At 40.6% G+C, this 24,065-nt stretch overlaps 2 protein-coding genes and 1 non-coding gene across 4 annotated transcripts in view; 1 reads left to right on the top strand and 2 right to left on the bottom strand.

Annotated features, from left to right (window-relative positions):
- EIF3H (eukaryotic translation initiation factor 3 subunit H) overlaps window positions 1-24,065 on the top strand; it is a 103,624-nt gene that overhangs the window by 7,419 nt on the left and 72,140 nt on the right. For both annotated transcript variants that reach the window (XM_066379384.1, XM_066379383.1), the window contains exon 2: window positions 21,919-22,075. In XM_066379384.1, the coding sequence (XP_066235481.1) occupies window positions 21,919-22,075 (157 nt within the window). The remainder of the gene's footprint in view (window positions 1-21,918; window positions 22,076-24,065) is intronic.
- LOC136398103 (thymosin beta-4-like) lies at window positions 833-1,012 on the bottom strand. The gene has a single exon (XM_066372512.1). The coding sequence runs from the start codon at window positions 1,010-1,012 to the stop codon at window positions 833-835; it is 180 nt and encodes a 59-aa protein (XP_066228609.1).
- On the bottom strand, window positions 12,435-12,541 carry LOC136401902 (U6 spliceosomal RNA). Its single transcript, XR_010750826.1, has one exon. It is a non-coding gene; the product is annotated as a U6 spliceosomal RNA (small nuclear RNA).

Below are 24,065 nucleotides of genomic sequence, written 5' to 3'. Positions count from 1 at the left end.
CACAGAGATACTTAGCCAGTTTATAAGCTCATGATATGAGAGTGGGTAGCACCATTAAGATTTTGGGCTTTACTTTTCTGGTGTTTTTTTGTTTTTTTAATGCTTTAGTGAGTACCTAGAGTTGAGGTTAAGAGATGAAAGGTTATGCGTTTTAATCGTGTTGCCAAATAGCTCTCCAGATGGTTGTGTATATGGTACAGTCAGCTTTCTCCTACAGAGGAGAGGAGTGCTGTGCTGTTCGCACCCTTGCTGCCCGAAGGTTAGAATTTTAAAAAATCTTCGTCTTTATTTTAAAAATTTAGTATGTGTGTTGAATGCTTGTTACAGAGATTCAGTTCAGTAGCTATTTCTTGTCTGTTAGTGATAACACCAGCTGCCCAAGTTACCCAAGTTTGTGGTATTATCCTTGGTTCCTTAGAGTTTTCCTTGGATTCTTTTAAAATCACTTAGATTTTGAGTTTACAACTATATTGTCTATATTCTATTTGTTGCCCTCCTTTCTGCTTTCAAAACACTTTTATTTGCATATTAAAAATTGTGCATTGCAATAATTAAGATTATTTTAACCAAAAGAAGATGGCTGTCTGATTTAAACTGCATTTTACAGGCTGTGGGACATCTTGGACCAGCTTGGTTTTTCCTCTAGGTTGCACAGTTATCCCACCCAGCTTCTTCCATCACCAGCGTGAAAGTGTGGTTCCTTCTCTGCCAGCCAGGCAGGCCGATGGGAAAGGCAGTGCAGCCTCGTGGTCAGTAGTTCCCTGATGCGAACGGGGGCAGTTCAGTCATACAAACTTAATCCAACCACTCTGCATCTTACAAAGTGAAACGGTTAGAAGTAAAATAAGTGCTTGTGGAATGTCCAGTGTGTATTGGTGTGTGTATGATTTTTCTGCTTGCTCTGTTCAGTTGTTTGTTTTGAAGCCAGTGGATTTTTCTCTTGCATTTCTGTCTCCTTCAGTTTCAACTTACTGAGTTTCTCAATCTCAGCCACATCTGGTGTGTCAGACATGGTTGCAGAGGAAGTGGAGGAAGGCAGGTGAATGAGTGCCGCCCCTCTGAGCTCCTGGAAAAGGCTCACGTGACTGCCTGGTCCTACAGATTCCTTTCGTACTTGACCATCACACACAGTGCTGCGGCGTAAATAATCACCCTAAAGGACAACTGGAGTCCTAGAATGCAAAAACCTTTTGGAAATGCCCATTACATTTTTAGCCTGACTTTTAAGATCCTCTTTTCTTTTTGTTTTTAGCCACCAAATGATGGCTTGTAGATACTGTTTTCAAGTTTGGTAGTCTTTAAAACAGTTAAAATTAAGATTTTCTTACTTGTGGACAGGAAAAAGCCCTTCTGTTTTATATATTGTGCAGAAATACCTAATCTTCAATTTTGTTTTGCAGGACCTTGTTGAGGCGGGGTGGGGGGAGTAGAACTCCCCCCTACATTTTAGTTCTTAGAGCTGGACTAATAGAACAATAAATTGACACAAGATAAAAGGAGAAAAACACACTTACTCCGTGTGCATGAGAGATCGCAGTGAGATGCTCAGATCATAAAATGAGGCTTAAAGAAGTGATTGAACCAGGCACGTTTTGTATTTTTTAGACAGAAGAAAAAGTAAATTTGTGAAGAATTGCCAGGATGAGAAAGTTAGTGCTCATTGGAAAGGAATCTAAGCGGAGTTTGGATATTCATCAGCAAGGAGTCTAAACCCAAAGTGTTAGTCAAAGCCCCTTGCTCTGGGGGGCCAGCTCTGTGGTAAGGGTGTCTCAGGCCTGAGCAGGAAGGCACGCCCCTGGAGAGATTTACAGCCTGCAGTCAAGGAGACGGAAGGGCCAAGGTGCTCCTCTGGCACCGGCTGCTTGTCGAGTAACCTTAATTTAAAGTACTCAGTGTGCCACTGTGGGATAATTAGGGGTGGCCTGTCTCAGGACCCAGCGACCTCTTCAGGAGAGCAAGGTGAGTAATCAATCACCTCCTGCAATTACTGTGGTCTAGTTTTCTTACTGGGAAACTAAAGGCTTTTTAATTTATTAAACCTGTTTAATTAAACAGCCATTATACTGGATACACATGGTATATAAATCAAAAGGCAAAAAAATAGTACGTAGTGAAAAGAAACTCGCACTTTCATCCCTGTCTTCACCATCTTCCCAGAGGCAGTTGGTTAATCTTGCACATTTCCTTCTGGACCTGTTCTAGCAAGCACGTCTTCTGTTAAGGAAGCAGAAACCCAGAAATCACCTACAGGCCTTCTGACTATACAGTGCTCTGTGCTTCTGAATTTAATGACAAGATGTGTTAGGAACTAGACAGCTAGCTCAAAATAGTTTTGAAATATTTTGTTCTGTGTGAGAGAGGAAAGAAATTTTGTTCCAGCTAAGTCTAGTCATCACTCATTTATTTTAGAAAAATTACCTTCCAGCTTCATGTAGGCAGATTTGCAGATTGTTTATATATGTTGAATTGGTAAAGTAAAAACTTGATGAATTAAACATCATTATAAATTAACATTTAATTGTGATGATACATTTGTATGTTTGAGTACATCATTGCTTTGTACTGACTTAATTTTTATGATGAGAGCAGTTATTTTGTTGAATTTTTTGAGGTTATATTTCTCCCCTTTTTCCCAGCCATTGTTAGTTGATTTAATTTTAAAACTGCGGACCTTCAGTGAGCATTAGATCCAAGAGAATAATAATGAAATATGCTCTTTCAAATGAAATAGTATAGAGGTGATATTGATTAAGTGTATTGGAGCATTGTAACTAATCCCATATGTGTCAGAAGCAAAATATCTTTTTTCCCCTATTGAAATTACTTAAAATTCTTTCTCATCAAAACTTAACAGCAGTGATTTAAATCCTGTTTATTATTTGACTTAGCCAGTTATGAAATGGAACCCTTATCCCATTTGAACCATAAAATGTGTTAAATTTAAGACTTAATGCTGCGTTCTGCTTTTTGAATTTACATTTTGGCAGTAGCTACCTTCTTTGTTCAGTGTTTGAAGCAATGATCTAGGCTTAACCAAATAAGAAAACTGCCAAGTTCACAGATCAGTCATTGAAAGATGCCAGAATTAAGTGAAAGTCTAGATATTGATCTTACAGAATATGCTAAGGGGAGATTCTGTGGCATTACAGTTTCTTTGAGACTAAAAGTCTACAGTAATAGCTGTTCTCTGACAGTGATTGATGTGAGAAATTGATGTGGACCTTACCTCCCAGAATCTATAAAAGTGGCGTGAAGACTGCTGGGAGTCACGCATCCTGCCTGACCTGTTCTCCAGCTAGCCGGCAACTGGTGCAGTTTGTGTTTTCTCTTTTTCAGACTTTTAGGAAATGCTTAGAGTGGATCTAGTCTTTCTTTTTAGCAAGGATAATGATGTTTTGAAGAAAACTTACATAAATATATATATACACACACATATATGCACAAAAATTCACACAAACACATGTATACACACATATTTTGAATGAATCTGTTTAATCTCACTTTTGACTTTTAAATACATATTTTAAAAATATCCTGAAAACCTATGGTATTGGCTGTCAGGAGATAGCTCTAGGTCCATATGACTGATAAATTTTAACAAAAATATGTTTGGTCTCAGGTGGTTGAGTTTTAGATTTTACTTATTTATTTTTGGAGAGTCAGAAAGAGGGTGGAGAAGCGGGAAGCATCTACTCATAGTTGTTGCTTCCTGTATGTGCCTTGACCGGGGAAGGCCAGGGATTCACACTGGTGACCTCAGCATTTCAGGTCAATGCTTTATCCACTGTGTCACCACAGGTCAGGGAGGTGGTTGATTTTTAATGAGGATTTAATGTTTCGTCCTCTAAGGAAAAGATTCTGAACATTGTAGGGAGACAAGTCTCAGTACCATAAGGGTACCTTGCATATTCTAGTCACTAACTAAATATTTGTTGGCTAGATGGATGGATGAGTGAATGAGATTAGGTGAAATGTTTATTGTAATAATACATAGTTATTGTAACTATTTACTGAGTAGCTAACATTTACTGAGGATTTAATATGCACTGTGTGCTAGGTACTGTGGAGGGTTTTATTATTATTATTATTGGTTTTACAGTGAGAGGAGATGAGGCGTGAAAAGTAACGAGTCATAGTTGCTTCACTTTAGTTGTTCATTGCTTGCAAGCCCAGGGTTTCGAGCCAGCGACCTCTGCATTCCAGATCAACTCCCCATCCACTGCACCAACAAGGGCCAGGCTGGATGTATTACTTGTTAATCCTTGAAACAGTGCTATAGCTAGGTACTGACTGATTTATCTCTCCAGGAGGTAGGTGAGGCCAGGATAGACAAGGTAAGTAGCCTGAGGCCATGGAGCTGGCAGCAAACTGTCTTTTGGATTCTAGTGCCTAGCCTCAAAAACTGCTAGAGGATTTTTCAGTTGGTACAGAGCAGAGGTTCCCATTTGTGTATATACTCATAAGAATTAATTTTTAAACTTTTACTAAAGTTACCTCTCTCACTTGAACATTATTGTTTCACAAAGAAATAAAGATTAGTTTAGAGTTATTGTGTTCTGGAGAACATAGAATAACAGATCACTGAGTAATAGGGCTTTTCAGTTGGGCTCATTTGCTGGATAAATAATTCACTGCTTCATCTCTGTCTTATAGAGCATCTGATTTAAAGTGGGCTTCTATTACTGAAATAAGTTTGTTTTTACCATTCTAAAAGTAGTGCTCTGAACCAAATCTAAACAATAATGGTCTGACCCCAGCCTAGGAGAACGCCTGTCCTCTCTTAGAAGCAGGAAGGGGTGGAAGATAAAACTCTGGGCTTGGTAGCCACACAGTGAGGCGCTCACGTCTATTGAGGTAATATTATATTTTGAGAAACTTCATATCAGGGACATAAGTGGTTATAATATCTGAAATGTTCAGTGTTACAATAATATAATGTTATAGTAATTAAATATGTAGGGATATAGAAAAATATGGAAGATATATAGAAATGTTAGGATAAATATTAAAATTCATAAAGGCAAGTGAATAAGGTTATGCCGTCTGGATAGGAACTAATCTAGTGTGTACAGATAAGATAAGCAGACTCTGCCTTTCGCATGCAGGGCCCAGTTAGTGTGTGTGTGAAGTTGTATATAAAGAGATAGTGGCTTGATATGATAACATAAAAAACAAGCTTCCCTAGGAACACTTTAAAAGTGGCTTGATGTGACATTTCCGTAGCTTAACATAAAAAGGGCTCCCTGCTAGGAACTCCCAAAAGGTGGTTTGAGGTGGTAATCCTGTAGATTGACACCTGTTGGAAGGCATAGGCCAGAAAATGTACTAAAGCTAAGGGTCTCCCCTGCTGGGGTAGTCCCCAAACTCCAGTTTTGAACGTGGACTGACTCCACACTGCGCTGACCAAGAAGAGCGGAGAGGAGCATGCCGACGGGGGGCCCCCTTAAGCTGTACCCAGGCACGCCATAGGATTTGTGAGTAATAAACTGCCTGTGTCATTCTTGCAACTAACTTGTGTGTCGGTCGTTGTCTTTCCTCTGGTGGCAGTTGGTCTCGGCACTGATAAGTAGAATCCTCCTAGCTGCCTCAAGAGTAGTCTCAAAGAGGCTGCCAGCCCTGCTGTTAAGCAGGAGTGTCCAACTGTGCTGGGAAGTCGAATTAGGGACTTCTGATCGAAGTAGAGCTTGAGCTCTATTGGACATTAAACTTCTGGAGTTGGGAGAAAACTGTACCTGCTTAATGTTACAGGGTCTGTGAACCAGTGCTACCCAAAGTGTGGTCCATGGTTCATGAACTGTTTACTGGTCTGCACAAGGTAAGCATAGGACTGAGGTTAAGTATTTAGGAACTTTTATAGCCACTTGATGTTGTTGTGATAGCCAAGTGTATGATCTCTGTACTTGCCTTTTCGGTGTCTTCTGAAAATTTTTACTTTCCTAGTAAGCAGTTTTTATTCTTTTACTAAAATATTAGTCTGTAATGGACTGGAGGAAGACAAGTGTTTACCACTGATAGCTTAAAAAGCACTGTTATAAGCGATTTTTATACCTATTTTAGCCAATAGCATTTTCCTATAGCCAGAGTCTAGTAATATAGTGCTCACAAAAATTAGGGGACATTTTTTTTTTTCTTTCATTTTTCTGAAGCTGGAAACAGGGAGAGACAGTCAGACAGACTCCCGCATGCGCCCGTCGGGGATCCACCCGGCACGCCCACCAGGGGCGACGCTCTGCCCACCAGGGGGCGATGCGCTGCCCATCCTGGGCGTTGCCATGTTGCGACTAGAGCCACTCTAGCGCCTGAGGCAGAGGCCACAGAGCCATCCCCAGCGCCCGGGCCATCTTTGCTCCAATGGAGCCTTGGCTGCGGGAGGGGAAGAGAGAGACAGAGAGGAAAGCGCGGTGGAGGGGTGGAGAAGCAAATGGGCGCTTCTCCTGTGTGCCCTGGCCGGGAATCGAACCCGGGTCCTCCGCACGCTAGGCCGACACTCTACCGCTGAGCCAACCGGCCAGGGCCAAAAATTAGGGGACATTTTATAGCTTCATATTTATTTTTGAAATATCCCCTAATTTTTGTGAGCAGTATATTTAGGACCATATCTAAAAGACGTGTCATCACAAAATACTCGACTTACTTTACTAGTTTTAGTGGCAAAACATTTTAGTTGTTCCAGTATTTCGTTATCTGTGAGCTGTTTAAAAAGATGAACAAGTAGTTCCATGTTTGCTTACTCTAGATCAGTGGTCCCCGGGCCACGGACTGGTCGCGGTCCATGGGCCATTTGGTACCAGTCCGCAGAGAAAGAATAAATAACTTACATTATTTCTGTTTTATTTATATTTAAGTCTGAACGATGTTTTATTTTTAAAAATGACCAGATTCCCTCTGTTACATCTGTCTAAGACTCACTCTTGATGCTTGTCTCAGTCACGTAATACCTTTATCCGTCCCACCCTAAAGGCTGGTCCGTGAAAATATTTTCTGACATTAAACCAGTCGGGCCTGACCAGGTGGTGGCGCAGTGGATAGAGCATCGGACTGGGATGCGGAAGGACCCAGGTTCGAGACCCCGAGGTCGCCAGCTTGAGCGCGGGCTCATCTGGCTTGAGCAAAGAGCTCACCAACTTGGACCCAAGGTCGCTGGCTCCAGCAGGGGGTTACTCGATCTGCTGAAGGCCCACGGTCAAGGCACATGTGAGAAAGCAATCAATGAACAACTAAGAAGTCGCAACGCGCAAAGAGAAACTGATGATTAATGCTTCTCATCTCTCTCCGTTCCTGTCTGTCTGTCCCTGTCTATCTCTGCCTCTGTAAAAAAACCAGTCGGTGGCCCAAAAAAGGTTGGGGACCACTGTTCTATATGAGCAATACAGGTTGCCGTCTGAGCATTCTCTGTGAACTCAGCTTTAGAAGGGAAGGTTAAAAGTGATAGATGCTGTAGTTCTACAATATAAAACCACTTTGTTTCTAGTTATTTTAACTGAGCTTTCAACATATCCTTTTATGTGTATTGCAGGGACAGTGGGGAAGCTGCTGCTTTTCCTGGTGAAGATTTATTATCAGTTTGCACAAAGTTTGAGTTGCTATTTTGATGATTTGCATTTGGCTTAGGTTAGGCTTCTGTTAAACTGATCTCTCTGCCTGTTGAAAACCGGACTATATATGCAGAAATTACCCCAGCCCCTGGTAGTGTGTACACATGCATTTCGTCTGGAAATTTACATGTGTGTTCAGTAACAAATGTGAATAGAGTTGAAAATGAGCCATATCAACGAGATTAGAATATAAAGTCAGCAGGTGCTCAGGCTAGGTGTGGATTTTTCTTCTTTCAAAACCGCTTATTTAGCTCATATGGTTTTTAATATACCCAAAAGAACATGCTGAAATCAAGATATGTCCATATTATTCTGTCAACTCAGAAGCAATGTCAAAAAAGGAAATTATATAAATTCTTTGTGAAATTCTGTACAGTAAACTGGATAGCTATATTTAAAAATCTCTTAATCTTTTTATTTTTTTCTAACATTTTAAGAAAGATTTTATTGGTTTTTAGAAGAGGAGAGAGAGAGAGAGAGAAAGGGGGGTGAGGAGTGGGAAGCATCAACTCATAGTTGCTTCTCAAATGTGCCTTGACCAGGCAAGCCCAGGGTTTAGAACCAGTGACCTTAACGTTCCAGGTTGATACTTTATCCACTGTGCCTCCACAGGCCAGGCTGATATTTTCTTTATCTGATATTTTTCAAATTAAAAACAAATACATGCTTAATATAACTATATAAATAATACAAAAATTCATAAAAGAAAAGGTATATCCTTCCACACCATTCTTATACATGCAAATATGAAAGCATAACTGCATATTAACTGTATATATATATATATAATATGATTTTTGTTTTTTTGTGTGACAGGCAGAGAGAGGGACACGTAGGGACAGACAGAAAAGGAGGGAGATGAGAAGCAACAATTCTTTGTTGCGGCACCTTAATTGTTCACTGATTGCTTTCTTACATGTGCTTTGACCAGGGGACTGCAGCAGAGTGATCCCTTGCTCAAGCCAGTGACCTTGGGCTCAAGCTGTTGAGCCTTGCTCAAACCAGATGAGCCCACGCTCAAGCTGGCGACCTCGGATTTTCTTTTTTTAAAAATTTTTTTAATTTTTTGGTATTTTTCTGAAGCTGGAAACAGGGAGGAGTCAGACAGACTCCCGCATGCGCCCGACCGGGATCTACCTGGCACGCCCACCAGGGGGCGATGCTCTGCCCATCTGGGGCGTTGCTCTGCTGCAACCAGAGCTATTCTAGTGCCTGAGGCAGAGGCCACAGAGCCATCCTCAGTGCCCGGACCATCTTTGCTCCAATGGAGCCTTGACTGCGGGAGGGGAAGAGAGAGACAGAGAGGAAGGAGAGGGGGAGGGGTGGAGAAGCAGATCGACATCGGGTTTTCAAACCTGGGTCTTCTCTGTCCCAGTCCGACACTATATCCACTGCGCCACCACCTTCTCAGGCTGTAATAGGTTTTTTATTACTATTAATTTTTAAAGCTTTTTCTAAAAAAAATTTTTTTTTTGTATTTTTCTGAAGTAAGAAGCGGGGGGGCAGAGAGACAGACTCCTCCATGCGACTGACCAGGATCCACCCTGCATGCCCACTAGGGGGCGATGCTCTGTCCATATGGGGTGTTGCAACCAGAACCATTCTAGTGCCTAAGGTGGAGGCCATGGAGCCATCCTCAGTGCCTGGGCCAACTTTGTTCCAATGGCTGCAGGAGGGGAAGAGAGAGATAGAGAGGAAGGAGAGGGGGAGGGGTGGAGAAGCAGATGGACGCTTCTCCTGTGTGCCCTGGCCAGGAATTGAACCCGGAACTCCTGCATGCTGTGCTGATGCTCTACCACTGAGCCAGCTGGCCAGGCCCGCTTTTTCTAATTCTTTGTCATGGGCCTCTTGGGAATCTGATGAATGCTACAGACCTCCTCCCCCCTTTCTGAAAATACATAGGCACTTATTGGTCTTCAAGTTTTTTTCTGGCCTTCAGGTCTGAATGTTTGCTTTCAGTGCTTTTTTTTTTCTTTTTTTTTAGCGGGGGGAGAGTTGAGAAGCATCAATTCTTTGTTTCTGTGCCTTAGTTGTTTATTGATTGCTTTCTCATATGTGCCTTGAACGTGGAGCCCAGCAGAGCTAGTGACCCCTGGTTCAAGCCAGCAACCATGGAGTCATGTCTGATCCCAAGCTCAAGCTTGCAACCCCTTGCTGAAGCTGGTGAGCCCATGCTCAAGCCAGCGACCTTGGGGTTTCACACCTGAGTCCTCAAGTAGCCCAAGTTTATGCTCTATCTACTCCACCACCACTCGTGAGACAATTGAAAAAAAAGAATTTTTTTTTTCCAGGTGAGAGGAGGGGAGACAGTGAGACAGACTCATACATGCATCCCGACTGGGATCCACCCAGCAACCCCATCTGTGATTGGTGCTCTAATCAACTGAGCTAGTTTTAGCTCCTGAGGCCAATGCACTCAGACCAACTAAGTTATCCTCAGTGCCTGGGGCTGACAATGGAACCAATCTAGCCACTGGCTGCAGGAATGGGGGGGACTGTGTGCCCTGACTGGGAATTGAACCTGGGATGTCCATATGTGGGTTGATGCTCTCTCCATTGAGCCACCAGCCAGAGCCAAAAGATTTTTTTTTTAATTTTATTTTGAAATTAAATTTAACAGGGGACATTGATCAATAAGTGTAACATAGATTTCAGGCAAACATCACTACATTATTCGAATAGTCAATTATGTTGTACGTCTATCACTCAAAGCCAAATCATTTTCCATCACCTTATATTTGTCCCTCTTTACACCCTCACCCCAACCCCCCTCTTACATCTCCCTCCCGCTGTTAACCACTGCACTCTTATCTATGTCCATGAGTCTCAGTTTTGTATTCCACCTATATGTGAAATCATATAGTTCTTAGCTTTTTCTGATTTACTTATTTCATTCAGTATAATGTTCTCAAGGTCCATCCATGTTGTAAATGGCACTGTGTCATCATTTCTTTTTATTTTTTTATTTTTTGACAGAGTCAGAGAGAGGGACAGATAGGGACAGTCAGGCAGGAAGGGAAAGAGATGAGAAGCATCAGTTCTTTGTTTCAGCCCCTTAGTTATTTTCATTGATTGCTTTCTCATATGTGCCTTGACGGGGGTAGGGGGGCTGTCGCAGAGTGAGTGACCCCTTGCTCAAGCCAGCAACCTCGGGCTTCAAGCCAGCAACCATGGGGTCATGTCTATGATCCCACACTGAAGCCAGCAACCCCTTGCTCAAGTTGGTGAGCTTGTGCTCAAGCCAGGTGAGCCCTATGCTCAAGCCAGCGAACTTGGGGTTTTGAACCTGGGTCCTCTGTGTCCCAGTCTGACACTATCCACTTTGCCACCACCTGGTCAGGCTGTCATCATTTCTTATGGCTGAGTAGTATTCCATTGTATATATTTACCATATCTTTTTTTTTTCTTTCTTTCTTTTTTACAGAGACAAAGAGTCAGAGAGAGGGATAGATAGGGACAGACAGACAGGAATGGAGAAAGATGAGAAGCATCAATTATCAGTTTTTCGTTGTGACACCTTAGTTGTTCATTGATTGCTTTTTCATATGTACCTTGACCGTGGGCCTTCAGCAGACCGAGTAACCCCTTGCTCAAGCCAGCAACCTTGGATCCAAGCTAGTGAGCTTTGCTCAAGCCAGATGAGCCCGCGCTGAAGCTGGCGACCTCGGGGTCTTGAACCTGGGTCCTCCGCATCCCAGTCTGATGCTCTATCCACTGCTCCACCACCTGGTCAGGCTGTACCATATCTTCTTTATCCAACCCTCTATTGAGGGGTACTTTGGTTGTTTCCATGACTTGGCCACTGTGAATACTGTGATGAACATAGGGGTGCATATGTCTTTACATACCAGTGTTTTCGACTTTTTGTGGTAGATACCTATTAGTGGGATTGCTGGGTCATAAGGTAGTTCTATTCTTAATTTTTTGAGGAATCACCATACTTTTTTCCATAATGGTTGTACTAATTTTACATTCCCATCCGCAATGAATGAGGCTTCCTTTTTCTCTGCAGCTTCTCCAATAGGTAACTGTCTTGTTGATAATAGCCAATCTAACAGGTGTGAGATGGTGTCTCATAGTTTCGCTATGCATTTCTCGAATAGCTAGTGAAGATGAGCATTTTTTCATATATCTGTTGGTCATTTGTCGTCTTGGGAGAAGTGTCTGTTCGGGTGCTCTCCCCATTTTTTAATTGGATCGCTTGTTTGCTGCTGAGCTTTGTGAATTCTTTGTATATTTTGGATGTTAACCCCTTATTGCAACTGTTGTTTGCAAATATCTCCCATTTTGTTGGCTGTTTGTTTTGTTGTCAGTTTTGTTTGTTGTGCAGAAGCTTTTTAGTTTGATATAGTCCCATTCATTTGTTTTTGCCTTTACTTCTCTTGCCTTTGGGATCAAATTCATAAATTGTTCTCTATGGCCTAGGTCCATGAGTTTAGTGCCTGTGTTTTCTTCTGTGTAATTTATTGTTTCATATCTTATGTTTATATTATTGATCCATTTTGAATTGATTTTTGTGCAGGGGCACAAGAACTGTAGTCAAGTTTCATTCTTTTGCATGTGGCTTTCCAGTTTTCCCAGCACCATTTATTGAAGAGGCTTTCTTTTCTCCATTGTGTGTTTTTGGCTTCTTTGTTGAAGATGATTTGTCCATATACATGAGGTTATATTTCTGGGCTTTCTGTTCTGTTCCATTGGTCTGTGTGTCTTGTTTTTCTGCCAGTATCATGCTGTTTTGATTACCGGGGCTCTGTAGTATAATATGAAGTCAGGTATTGTAATACCTCCAGCTTTGTTCTTTTTTCTCAAGAGTACTTTGGCTATTCGAGATTTTTTTTTTTTAATATGGAATGCTTCACGAATTTGCGTGTCATCCTTGCGCAGGGACCATGCTAATCTTCTCTGTATCATTCCAATTTTAGTATATGTGCTGCCAAAGCGAGCACTATTTGAGGTTTTTTAAGGTTCCATACAAACCTGGTGATTTTTTTGTTCCATTTCTTTAAAAAATGACATTTGAATTTTGATGAGAATTGCAATAAATTTGTATATTGCTTTGGGTAATATGACCCTTTTAACTATATTCTTCCTATCCAGGAACATGGGATATTTTTTTCCATTTTATTGTGTCTTTTTCAATTTCCTTTAATAATGCTTTGTAGTTTTCAGTATGCAGATCCTTTACATTCTTTGTTAAGTTTATCCCTAGGTATTTTTTGTTGTTGTTGCAACTATAAAAGGGATTATTTTTTTGAGTTCACTTTCCAAAGTTTCATTGTTGGCATGTATGAAAGCAATAGACTTCTGTACAATTTTGTATCCTGTGACCTTACTGTATTGGTTTATTGTTTCTATTAGTATTTCTGTGGAGTCTTTGAGGGTTTTTTATATACAGAATCAGGGCATCTGGAAAAAGTGAAACCTTTACTTCTTTTCCAATCTGAATGCCTTTTATTTCTTTCTCTTTTCTGATCACTCTGGCTAAAACTTCCAGCACTATGTTGAATAAGAGTGGAGAGAGTGGGCAACCTTGTCTTGTTCCTGATTTTAGAGGAAAAGCTTTCAGTTTTTCACCATTTAGTGTGATATTCGCTGATGGTTTGTCATATATGGCCTTTATTATATTGAGGTACTTTCCTTCATACCTATTTTATTGAGTGTTTTAAACATAAAGAGATGTGGTATCTTATCAAATGCCTTCTCTGCATCTGTTGATGGGGTCATATGATTTTTGTTCTTTATTTTGTTGATATGGTATATAACGTTAATTGATTTATGTATGTTGAACCATCCTGTGCTTCTGGAATGAATCCCACTTGATCATGATGTATTATTTTTTTAATGTGTTGTTTATTAAATTTGCTAGTATTTTGTTTAGGATTTTTGTATCTGCATTCATTAGAGATATTGATCTTTAGTTTTCTCTTTTTGAAATGTCCTTGCCAGGTTTTGGTATGAGTGTTATGTTGGCCTCATAGAATGTGTTTGGAAGACTTTGAGAAGGATAGGAACCAACTCTTCTATGAATGTTTGGTAGAATTCACTAGTGTAGCCGTCTGGCCCCGGACATTTATTTTTGGGGAGGTTTTTGATAGTTGTTTCTATTTCCTCCCTGATTATGGGTCTATTTAGGCTTTCCACTTCTTCGTGATTCAGTCCAGGAAGATTGTATAGTTCTAGAAATTCATCCATTTCTTCTAGATTGTTGAATTTGGTGCCATATAATTTTTCATAGTATTCTACAATGATCCGTTGTATATCTATGATATCTGTGGTAATTCCTCCTCTTTCATTTTGGGTTTTGTTTATATAAGTCCTTTCTCTTTTTTTTCATTGATTTTATTGATCTTTTTGAAGAACCAGCTCTTTTTTGTATTAATTTTTTCTATAGTTTTCTGTTCTGTATTTCCTTTATTTCTCCTCTAATTTTTACTATTTTCTTTCTTCTGCTGATTTTGGGTTGCCTTGCCTTTGTTCAACTTTTTCTAGTTTCTTAAGATGTGATGTTAAGTATTTACTTGGGATCTCTTATTTCTTGATATAAGGCTATAATGATATAAACTTCCCGCTTATTACTGCTTTTGCTGTATTCCAGAAATTTTGATATGTTGTATTGTCGTTTTCGTTAGTCTGTGTATATCTTTTGATCTCTGCTTTTATTTCTTCTTTGACCTAGTCATTTTTTAGAAGTATGTTGTTTAATTTTTACATTTTTGTATATTACTTTTTTTGCAGTTGAATTCTAATTTTAAAGCCTTGGTCAGAGAATATGCTTGGTATAATCTCAGTCTTCCTGAATTTGTTGATGTTAATTTTGTGACCCAACATATGATCTGTTCTTGAGAATGTTCCATGTACACTGGAGAAAAATATGTATTCTGAAATCCTGGGATGAAATGCCATGTAAATGTCTATTATATCCATTTGGTCTAGTGTGTCATTTAAGGCTGATAATTCTTTATTGATTTTCTGTTTGGATGATTATCTAGAGCATCAGTGATGTATAGAGATCTCCAAGTATAAATATATTTTCCCCTCTTTTTATTTTTAGATCAGTTAGTAGATGTCTTAAATATTTTGTTGCTCCCTGATTTAGCGGGTATATATTAAGAAGTGTTATGTCTTCTTATACACTGTCCCTTTTATCATTATGAATTGACCATCTTTGTCTCTGATTACCTTTGCTGTCTTGTAGTCATATTGTCAGATACGAGTATGGCTGCACCGGTTTTTCTTTGAGTATTATTTGCTTGGAAAATCATTTTCCAACCCTTCACTTTGAGTCTACTTTGCCCTTGCAGCTTATATGTGTCTCTTGAAGGCAGCATATGGTTGAGTTTTACTTTTTGGTACCTCTAATCTGATACTCTGTCTCCTTGTTGGTGAGTTCAGTTCATTTACGTTTAGGGTAATTGTTGACACTTGAGGATTTCCTATAGCTATTTTATGTATTTTCTGATAGGTCTGTGTCTCGTTTGGTTCTTTTTTATTTTCTGTCAGTTGTTTTTGTTTGGTGGTATTCCATACTTTTTCTTTTTTTAAGCTACGTGTTTCAGTAGTGGCATTTTCATGGGTGGTTACCTTTAGGTTATTAAAAGAAAACTTGCCATAATTACAAGAGTCCATTATCATGAGTGCTTCTGCACTCCATCCTCCTTTGCTACTGCTGATCTTTATCCTCTCCCCCTTTATGTTATTGTTGTCACAGACTATCTTTGTTTTTATTGTGATCTTGCTGGAAGTTTTACTTGTAGTTTGATTTGTTTTGTTCTTTGTATCTGTTTAAATAACCCCCTTTAGTATTTCCTGTAGTGGGGATTTTCTGGTAATAAATTCCCTCAGCTTCTCTATGTCTGTAAAAGTTTTTATTTCTCCTTCATATTTGAAGGATAGCTTTGATGGATATAGTATTCTTGGCTGGTAATGCCTCTCTTTCAGTACTTTATTTTTTTTTTTCTATTTTTGTATTTTTCTGAAGCTGGAAACAGGGAGAGACAGTCAGACAGACTCCCGCATGCGCCCGACCGGGATCCACCTGGCATGCCCACCAGGGGCGACGCTCTGCCCACCAGGGGGCGATGCTCTGCCCCTCCGGGGCGTCGCTCTGCGGCGACCAGAGCCACTCTAGCGCCTGGGGCAGAGGCCAAGGAGCCATCCCCAGCGCCCGGGCCATCTTTGCTCCAATGGAGCCTTGGCTGCGGGAGGGGAAGAGAGAGACAGAGAGGAAGAAGGGGTGGGTGGAGAAGCAAATGGGCACTTCTCCTCTGTGCCCTGGCCGGGAATTGAACCCAGGTCCCCCGCACGCCAGGCCGACGCTCTACTGCTGAGCCAACCAGCCAGGGCCTCTTTCAGTACTTTAAATGTTTGGGTCAACTCTCTCTGGCTTACAGGGTTTCTTCTGAGAAATCTGACTATAACCTAATGGGCCTTCCCTGATATGTTATATTCTTCTTTTTCCCAGCTGCCTTGAGGATTCTTTCTTTGTTATTGATTTGTAACAATTTCATTACTATGTACCTTGGAGTATGTCTGTCTGGGTTGAGGTAACTTTGGTGTTCTATTTGCCTCTTGGATTTGAGGCTCTAACGCTTTCCACAGGCTTCGGAAGTTCTCATTGATTATTTGTTTAAATACATTTTCCATCCCCTTTTCCCTCGCTCTCTTCTTCTTATATACCCATTATTCTTATATTGCTCTTTCTGATGGAATCAGACAATTCTTGTAGGGCTTTCTCATTTTTTTAAATTCATGAGTCTCTCTTCTCTATAGTATCTCTAGTTGCCTGTCTTCAATGTCACTGATTCCTCTCTCTGGCCTGTTCCATTTGCTAAATTTGTTACCTCATTTTTCAGTTCATGTATTGAGTTCTTCATCTCTGTTTGGTCCTTTTATAAAGTTTCAATCTCCTTGGTGAAGTACTCTTTTTGTTCATTAATTTGTTTTTTTTGAGCTCATTAAATTACCTGTCAGTGTTTTCTCTCAACTCATTGAGTTTTTTTAGAACTTCAGTTTAGAATTCTTTGTCATTTAACTCCCAAGTTTCCATGTAATTGATTTTTTCTGGAGATTTTTCATTATGTATCTGAACTATGTCTCTGTCTTGTGTGTCTGTGATGTTTGATTTCTTCTTCCTTGATGGCATTTGAAAGTGGTATTAAGAGCCCTAACAAGAAACAGTTTTTTTCCAGTAGGTGTTGCAGTACTACAAGTTTTGGCTCTGTGAAATTCTTGGGCAGAATTCCGCTGACATAGTGATGTAAACAGGGCCGCAGTCACGTGGGTGGGCGGGGCGTGTTGTGGGGGCTTTAGTTTCAGATTTAGGCTTTGCGGCCAGCTTTAAGGCATTGGCAGTGGTGGTTTCAGGTCTCTGGTTGTTCTTCCCCACATCTCAACAGACCAGGGGATCAGACGTGGAGCAATTCTGCCTGTCAGGGGAGCACTTCTGCCTCTTGGGAGAGAGTGGACCCAAAGAGTCAGCTGTGGTGGGCCTGCCACCACCTCTCTGTACTGCGTAGGGAGGGGCATGGAATTTGCAAGGCTGGGGGGTGCACTTTGTTTTCCCTCACACTGCACAGAGCGTGGACCACTGGTAGAGCATTGGCTGCAGTCATTGGGCTTGAGCGCTATGGGTCTAGTGTGTGCACTACCTGTGGGCCAGTCTCCATGGGCTAAGCATCCACCAGGGGAGTGTGCACCTTGCTGTGTGAGCTGGGCATCGTGGGCTCAGCGCCCATCGATGGAGCCTGCGCCTCACCACGAGAGCCAAGCACTTTGGGCCCGTAGTGCGCCAATCCAGTGAGCACTGCAGGCTGATTGTAGCCAAGTCATGTGGGCAGTCCTCAGTAAATCTGCATCTGGTTGTGCCCGCCTTAGTTCAGCTTCTTCCCCCCTGACCCTCAGTCTCTCCATCTTCCTGGCTCAGAATAAAACTCCCTCCCTGAGTGTCCAGCAAGGGGAGAGAAAAATTCAGTTCTCCACCTTCTCTCCTTTCCAGATTCTATGCTGTGTTTTATCTGCTGCGCCCCTTTTCAACCCCTCCCACCTTCAGTCTGTTCATTGTGCAGATCTTTTAGGTGTGGCTATGAGCTCAACTGGACTTCCTTTGCTGCATTATAGTTGTTCAATTTATTGAAATTTTAAAGGAGAGATCAGAAATATTTCTCGTGCCGCCATTTCTCTGATGTCACTCCCAAACAAAATGTTAAAATGAAAGCCTCAGGTAGGTACATTGAATTTGATTAAATTTGATTGCAGTTCTAAGAGAAACACCTTTAAAGATAAATTTAAGCTACCCCCATTTATATGGTGGTTCTCTTATGTGCAAGGCTTTCCCTCACTGCTTCCAGACATGGTCAATAAGTCTACAACATAGCTCTGAGAAAACAAACTTTCCCACTCCAAAGAATTTGTAGACAGAATTCTGGTGATTTTTGGGCAGGGCTTCTATATCTTTCTATAGTAACTGGTGTTTGCAGACATCATTAGATAGAAAATTGTTTAATTCATCAGACAGCATAATTTTTATTTTGGCCAGATTTAAATTCTTTCCTGGTATGGAATTGAAATTTTTTATATGATTTTGATAGATCTTAGAGATTCTACTTAATGTGCATTTTGAGGGGGATGGAAGATTTTATTACTCATGCTTATTTATTCAGATTTTAGGTTTATTGACTTCTGGTATAATTAATTTGGATATATTAAATTGTTTTTTTATTTTGTAATATTGAGAATACTTTGTTTTATCAGTGAAATTCTTTGTTGCTTGTAGCCTTTTGGAAATAATTAAGTTTTCACTTTTTTTAAAAGGCCACACATTTTAAAAAATGTTTTATTTATTAGAAATTATAAAATAGTCTGCTTTGCTCTTTCAAATTGTCTGCACTGAATAATAATACTTGGAAAAATTGGTTCCTTGAGGATAATTTCAGGAGACAGGACATCTTTTTACTATCTTGCCAGCTGGGATTCCTTGCTGAGATCCACCCAACTTGAGAATGTGTCAACCTCAAAGCTAGGAGACAGTTCTAAGTTCTAGACACAGCTCGCCTACTCAGAGAACATACTTACTCTGCAGGGTAAGTCAAGTAGGTCAGAAAGCATGTAGACTCAGAGTATGAGTTTGGGAGATGTAAAAGAACTTGGTAATTTAAAGTTCTACTGGTCAGTTTCCATCACTTGAGATGTAGTTGAGAGAAAAATCTTCATTTACTCATGGATTTATAGGGAAAAGGAACTTAGTCGTCATTAGTTCAAAGTAATCTTAAAGATGAGGTCAAGCCACAAAGCGTAAGTCTGCTGTGGACCACCCGAATTCTTCTCTGATGGATTACTAGCATTGCCTTCCTTTCCTCTCATTTCTGTAGTATAGGAGTTCTGCTACCTCTTATAAGGTGGTAAGATTTATGCTTTTAAAATGCTCACTTTTGGGTTTGTATTTCTCAGTGGACTCACTTTTCCGCAACACAGGGAATCTTAACAAGAAAGGAAAATTGTGATTTAACCAGTTATGTGCATTGTAATCATCTGAGAAGTTACAACAAAACAAAAAAAGAAGGCTGCTTCCTTTGTTAAAAGTTAGAATGAAATATATAGAATGTTAGAATCACCTGGAGAATCTAAAACCAAAACCAGGAAATTACACCTTCCCCTCAACAAAACAAAACAAATCCGAAACCAGAAAAAAAGCAATATAGGAAACCCAGCCCAGATCAGTTAACTCTTGAGTTTCAGAGGTTCTGTTCGGACATCAGTCATTTTTGTTTTGTTTTTAAGTAACTGATGGCTCTAGTAAGTATCCAGGGTCAGACCCTCTTCATTTATTTGAAAAGCAGCTCTCCAGGTCATTTTGGTAGCTTAGAATGAGTGCTGTTATAGAGCTCCTGAGTATGTGGGATAATTTTTGACACTTCTAAATAAAATATAATATAGGAATATGTTCTTGTTTAGGAGAACTATTAAGCTTTCCATATATCTGTGTTTAAGTAAGAACAAGGAGCATGGCATCAATAAACAGGATTCATGAAAAGTAAGTCAGCACAGCTTTATGGACAGAGGCATGTGATTGGTTGGTGGGAGAAAAAATGAAAGACCATGAGCATGACAGAAATGAGACTATTGGTGGAACATTCCCATCTTGTAGCTTGTGAGAATTGTACTGGTGATGATTAAAAGCTGTATTGCATTCTAGCAGCTAATGGAGGTTCCTGTTGATGCTACTTGACTTCTGGTGACCAGTGCCCGAAAAATTTGAGCTCCAGCACCATTCCCTATAGCCCTGTCTTGCTCCCTCACCCTGTAACTCGACACTGAACTACTCCATGCACCAAGGCCTGTTTCTGCACCCTAGTTACAAGGATCTCTTCCCCACCCTGCATTCTGTCTGTTTCGGTCTCATTATTATAAACACATACAGGACACCTTAAGTTACTTGGTAATTAAAAGTACTTTGGAGTTAGAAGTGATAACTCACTTTTCTAATTTAATCTCCATTCAATTACTTTTGTTTCCTCGCCTGTCAAATAAATGGGGAAATAATATTACTTATACAGTGGTTATATGAATTGAGTCATTCCATATAAGACACTTAGGTGGAGTGTTTGACATACCAGTAATTGATAAATGTTTGCTGTTTATTCCTTCGGTAAATACATTTCGAGTACCTTTTATGTGCCAGTATCTGTGGTAAGTGTTGTAGATATGGCTACTAAAACATATCTTTGTTTGTTTGTTTGTTTTAGTGTGTGTGTGTGTGTGTGTGTGTGTGTGTGAGAGAGAGAGAGAGAGAGAGAGAGGGAGGGAGAGGTAGACGGACAGGAAGGGAGAGAGATGAGAAGCATCAACTCATAGTTGCGGCACCTTAGTTGTTCACTCATTGCTTCTCATACATGCCTTGACCAGCTGAGCCAGCCCTTGCTCAAGCCAGCGACCTTGAGCTCAAGTCAGCAACCCTGGGCTTTAAGCCAGCAATCTTGGGTGTTATGTCTGTGATCCCACATTCAAGCTGGTCACCTTGGAGTTTTAAACCTGGGACCTCAGCGTCCCAAATTGATGCTCTGTTCACTGTACCATCACTGGTCTGGCAACTGTGAACTTTTAAATTAATTGCCCAGTTAGCCATACAGTGGTTACCTTTTTATCTTTATGGAAATATTTAAAGGAGAGAGTAATACAAGAGTTGGTTATTTCATTAGAGATTATCTGGTATATCCTGATCGAGGAAAATTGGATAGTGCTGGAGTCTTGTTTCTCTGTGTTGTCTGTTGCCAATCAGATTTGTCTTAGATGCAGGTTCCCGTTGCTGCTTCCGGTGACTAATGAGGTGCCCTGTTCAGGAACCATCTTGAGATGTTGAGAAGTTCTCAGGAGAACAGTTCTTGAGGCATTCAGATAATTGAAGTCTTTATTTCTGTCTTGTTCATAGTTCTGTCTTCTATGTCAGAAAATTATCTTCCTGTAAACAAAGGTTAACAGAATCACTTCCTCTATAATAACCTAAGGTTGAGGTAATATTGTTTGGTTTAACTCAAACAACTCCTGGATGCTAGCCCTTTGGGGAACCTTGACCTGGAAGACATGAGTGTTATATGTGATTGTTTTTGACATGTCTTCAGACTCTAGGAATTTTAAGTATTCAATTAGACCAGGGATCCCCAAACTTTTTACACAGGGGGCCAGTTCACTGTCCCTCAGACCATTGGAGGGCCAGACTATAAAAAAAAAAACTATGAACAAATCCCTCTGCACACTGCATATATCTTATTTTAAAGTAAAAAAAAACAAAACAGGAACAAATACAATATTTAAAATAAAGAACAAGTAACTTTAAATCAACAAACTGACCAGTATTTCAATGGGAACGATGGGCCTGCTTTTGGCTAATGAGATGGTCAATGTCTGGTTCCATATTTGTCACTGCTAGCCATAACAAGTGATATGACGCGCTTCTGGAGCCATGATGCGTGCGTCCTGCGTCACCGGAAGTAGCACTGTACGTGAGCAGCGCCACTGCCACATACAGTAAGTACTCCAGGAGCACAGGATGCATCTTGTGCTCCTTTCACTGACCACCAATGAAAGAGGTGCCCCTTCTGGAAGTGTGGCGGGGTCTGGATAAATGGCCTCAGGGGACTCCTGAATTAGACCATATGTACTTTATTTTTTGTGTAAGGGTAAAGGAAATGATTTGTAAGAAATTTGGTTAGTTCGATTATGTAATTTTGTTGTTTTTGAAGCCTACTAGTATGGTTTATTTATTTTTCTTTGAAATAAAGGAAATGTAAACTATAAGAATGGCATTTAAGCTTCCTTCTCTCTTTCTTAGGTGGTATTAAAGATAATCAAGCATTATCAAGAAGAAGGACAAGGGACTGAGGTGGTTCAGGGCGTCCTTCTGGGCCTGGTTGTAGAAGATCGGCTTGAAATCACCAACTGCTTTCCTTTCCCCCAGCACACAGAAGATGATGCTGACTTTGACGAGGGTAAGGCTGCTTATCCCAAATGTGTCTTTGCTGTGCACACAAGTGGCTGTGAATATAATTCACACTGTAATAGTTGATAATCTTTTATTGGGTGTCTTACCAGGCTAATCTAGAACATTCGATTTCTGAGTTTCTTGAAAAAATGATACAAATTCTCTGAAATGACAAAGTATATAGAAAACTTCATTAGTTTGACCTTCTGTTATTTGAAATTTGTGATTCTTACTTTAGTAATTTGGATAGGAGCTGGACTGATGTTAAACTTTCCATTATGAAATTAGCTTGCCAAGTAACTTACATTGTACATACATGAAAGGGATCATCATCATGTGTCCAGCATCCATTTCCTTCTGTGGCAGCAGTTTTCAATGCTGTGCTATGGGATTTTGACTTAATGTTTACAAAGAAATAAGTTGAGCTATCTACTTCAGAAAGAAGACTTTTTCAAGCATTTAATTTTTGTGCTATAGGTGTAATCGCTTTGTTAGCAAAGGTCTATAATTAAAAGCTCACCAAAGGCTTAGGTCAGTAATCTAAAAGGTTTTAAAAAAAATCTGGCCCTGGCCGGTTGGCTAAGTGGTAGAGCATTGGCCCGGCATGTGGAAGCCCCGGGTTTGATTCCGGACCAGGACACACAGGAGAAGCGCCCATCTGCTTCTCCACCCTTCCCTCCTCCTTTCTATCTCTTCCCCTTCTGCAGCCAAGGCTCCATTGGAGCGAGTTGGCCCGGGCACTGAGGATGGCTCCATAGCCTCTGCCTCAGGCACTAGAATGGCTCTGGTTGCAACACAGCAACACCCCAGATGGGCAGAGCATCGCCCCCTGGTGGGCATGCCGGGTGGATCTCGGTAGTTGCATGCGGGAGTCTGTCTCTCTGCCTCCCTGCTTCTCACTTCAGAAAAATACAAAAAAATATATAGCTGGAAATAATTTCTCACTTGTTAGAACTCTCAGGGCTTATTTTCTATATAAATTTTATTTTATTTTCTGGGTTTGTTTTTTTTTAGAGAGAGGCAGGGAGAGAGAGAGGAACACTGACCTGCACCTGTATATGCCCTGACCGGGAATCGAACTGGCAGCCTCTGCACTTTGGAATGACACTCTAGAGCCGTTGGGCTAGGGCTTAACTTTCATTGATTTTTAGAGAGCCAGGGGAAAGAGGAGGGTGAGAGGGGAAGGAGAGAGAGGGGAAGAAGAAGGGAAGCATTTGCTGGTTTCTCTCCCTGTGTGCCCTGACCGGGGATTAAACATGCAACCTTGTTTTGGGACAGCGCTCCTAACTGACTGAGCCAACCAGCCAGGGCCAAATTTCATTTATTTTTATAGGGGCAAAAACACGACATGAAATTTACTATCATAACCATTTTTAGCTATGCTGTATAAGTAATATTAAGTATATGCAGGTTGTTGTGCAAGAGAAATTTTTCATCTTGCAAAAACGGAACCTCTACATCCTTTGCCAAGTCCTTCCCCAGCCTCGCACCCCCCGGCTCTGCTTTGTTTCTAAGAGTGTGACTGCTGCAGTTACCTCATATATGTGGGAGCATGCAGTATTTGTTTTTTTGAGCCTGGCTGATATCTCTTAATGTTCTTAGGGTTCATCCATGTTGCAGTACATGACAGGATATCCCTCTTTTTTAAGGCTGGGTAATAATTCCATTGTATCTATATGCCACATTTTCTTTATTTATATGTTGATTATTTTCACCTCTTGGCTATTGTGAATAATGATATAAATATCTCTTCAAGATCCTAATTTCAGTTCTTGGGTATATACCCAGAAAGGGTTTTTTTTGGTCACATGGCAGGTCTATATTTAATATTTTGAAGAACTACGGCACTGTATTCAGTAGTGGCCTCACCAGTTTACATTTCCCATCAACAGTGCTCAAGGATTCCAGTTTCTCCACATCCTCACCCCTCACCAACACTTACTGTTTGCTGGGTTTTTGTTTTGTTTTATAGTGGCCCTTCTAAGGTTTTGATTTTC

The sequence above is a fragment of the Saccopteryx leptura genome, chromosome 3, assembly GCF_036850995.1.
Source record: "Saccopteryx leptura isolate mSacLep1 chromosome 3, mSacLep1_pri_phased_curated, whole genome shotgun sequence".
In the NCBI taxonomy this organism is placed as follows: domain Eukaryota; kingdom Metazoa; phylum Chordata; class Mammalia; order Chiroptera; family Emballonuridae; genus Saccopteryx; species Saccopteryx leptura.
Note: the sequence above shows the minus strand (reverse complement) of the source record. Positions and strands in the feature narration are given on the sequence as shown.

Coding starts and splice junctions, on each gene's coding strand:
- LOC136398103 (XM_066372512.1), bottom strand. CDS start 1,012: ATGTCTGACACACCAGATGTGGCTGAGATTGAGAAACTCAGTAAGTTG.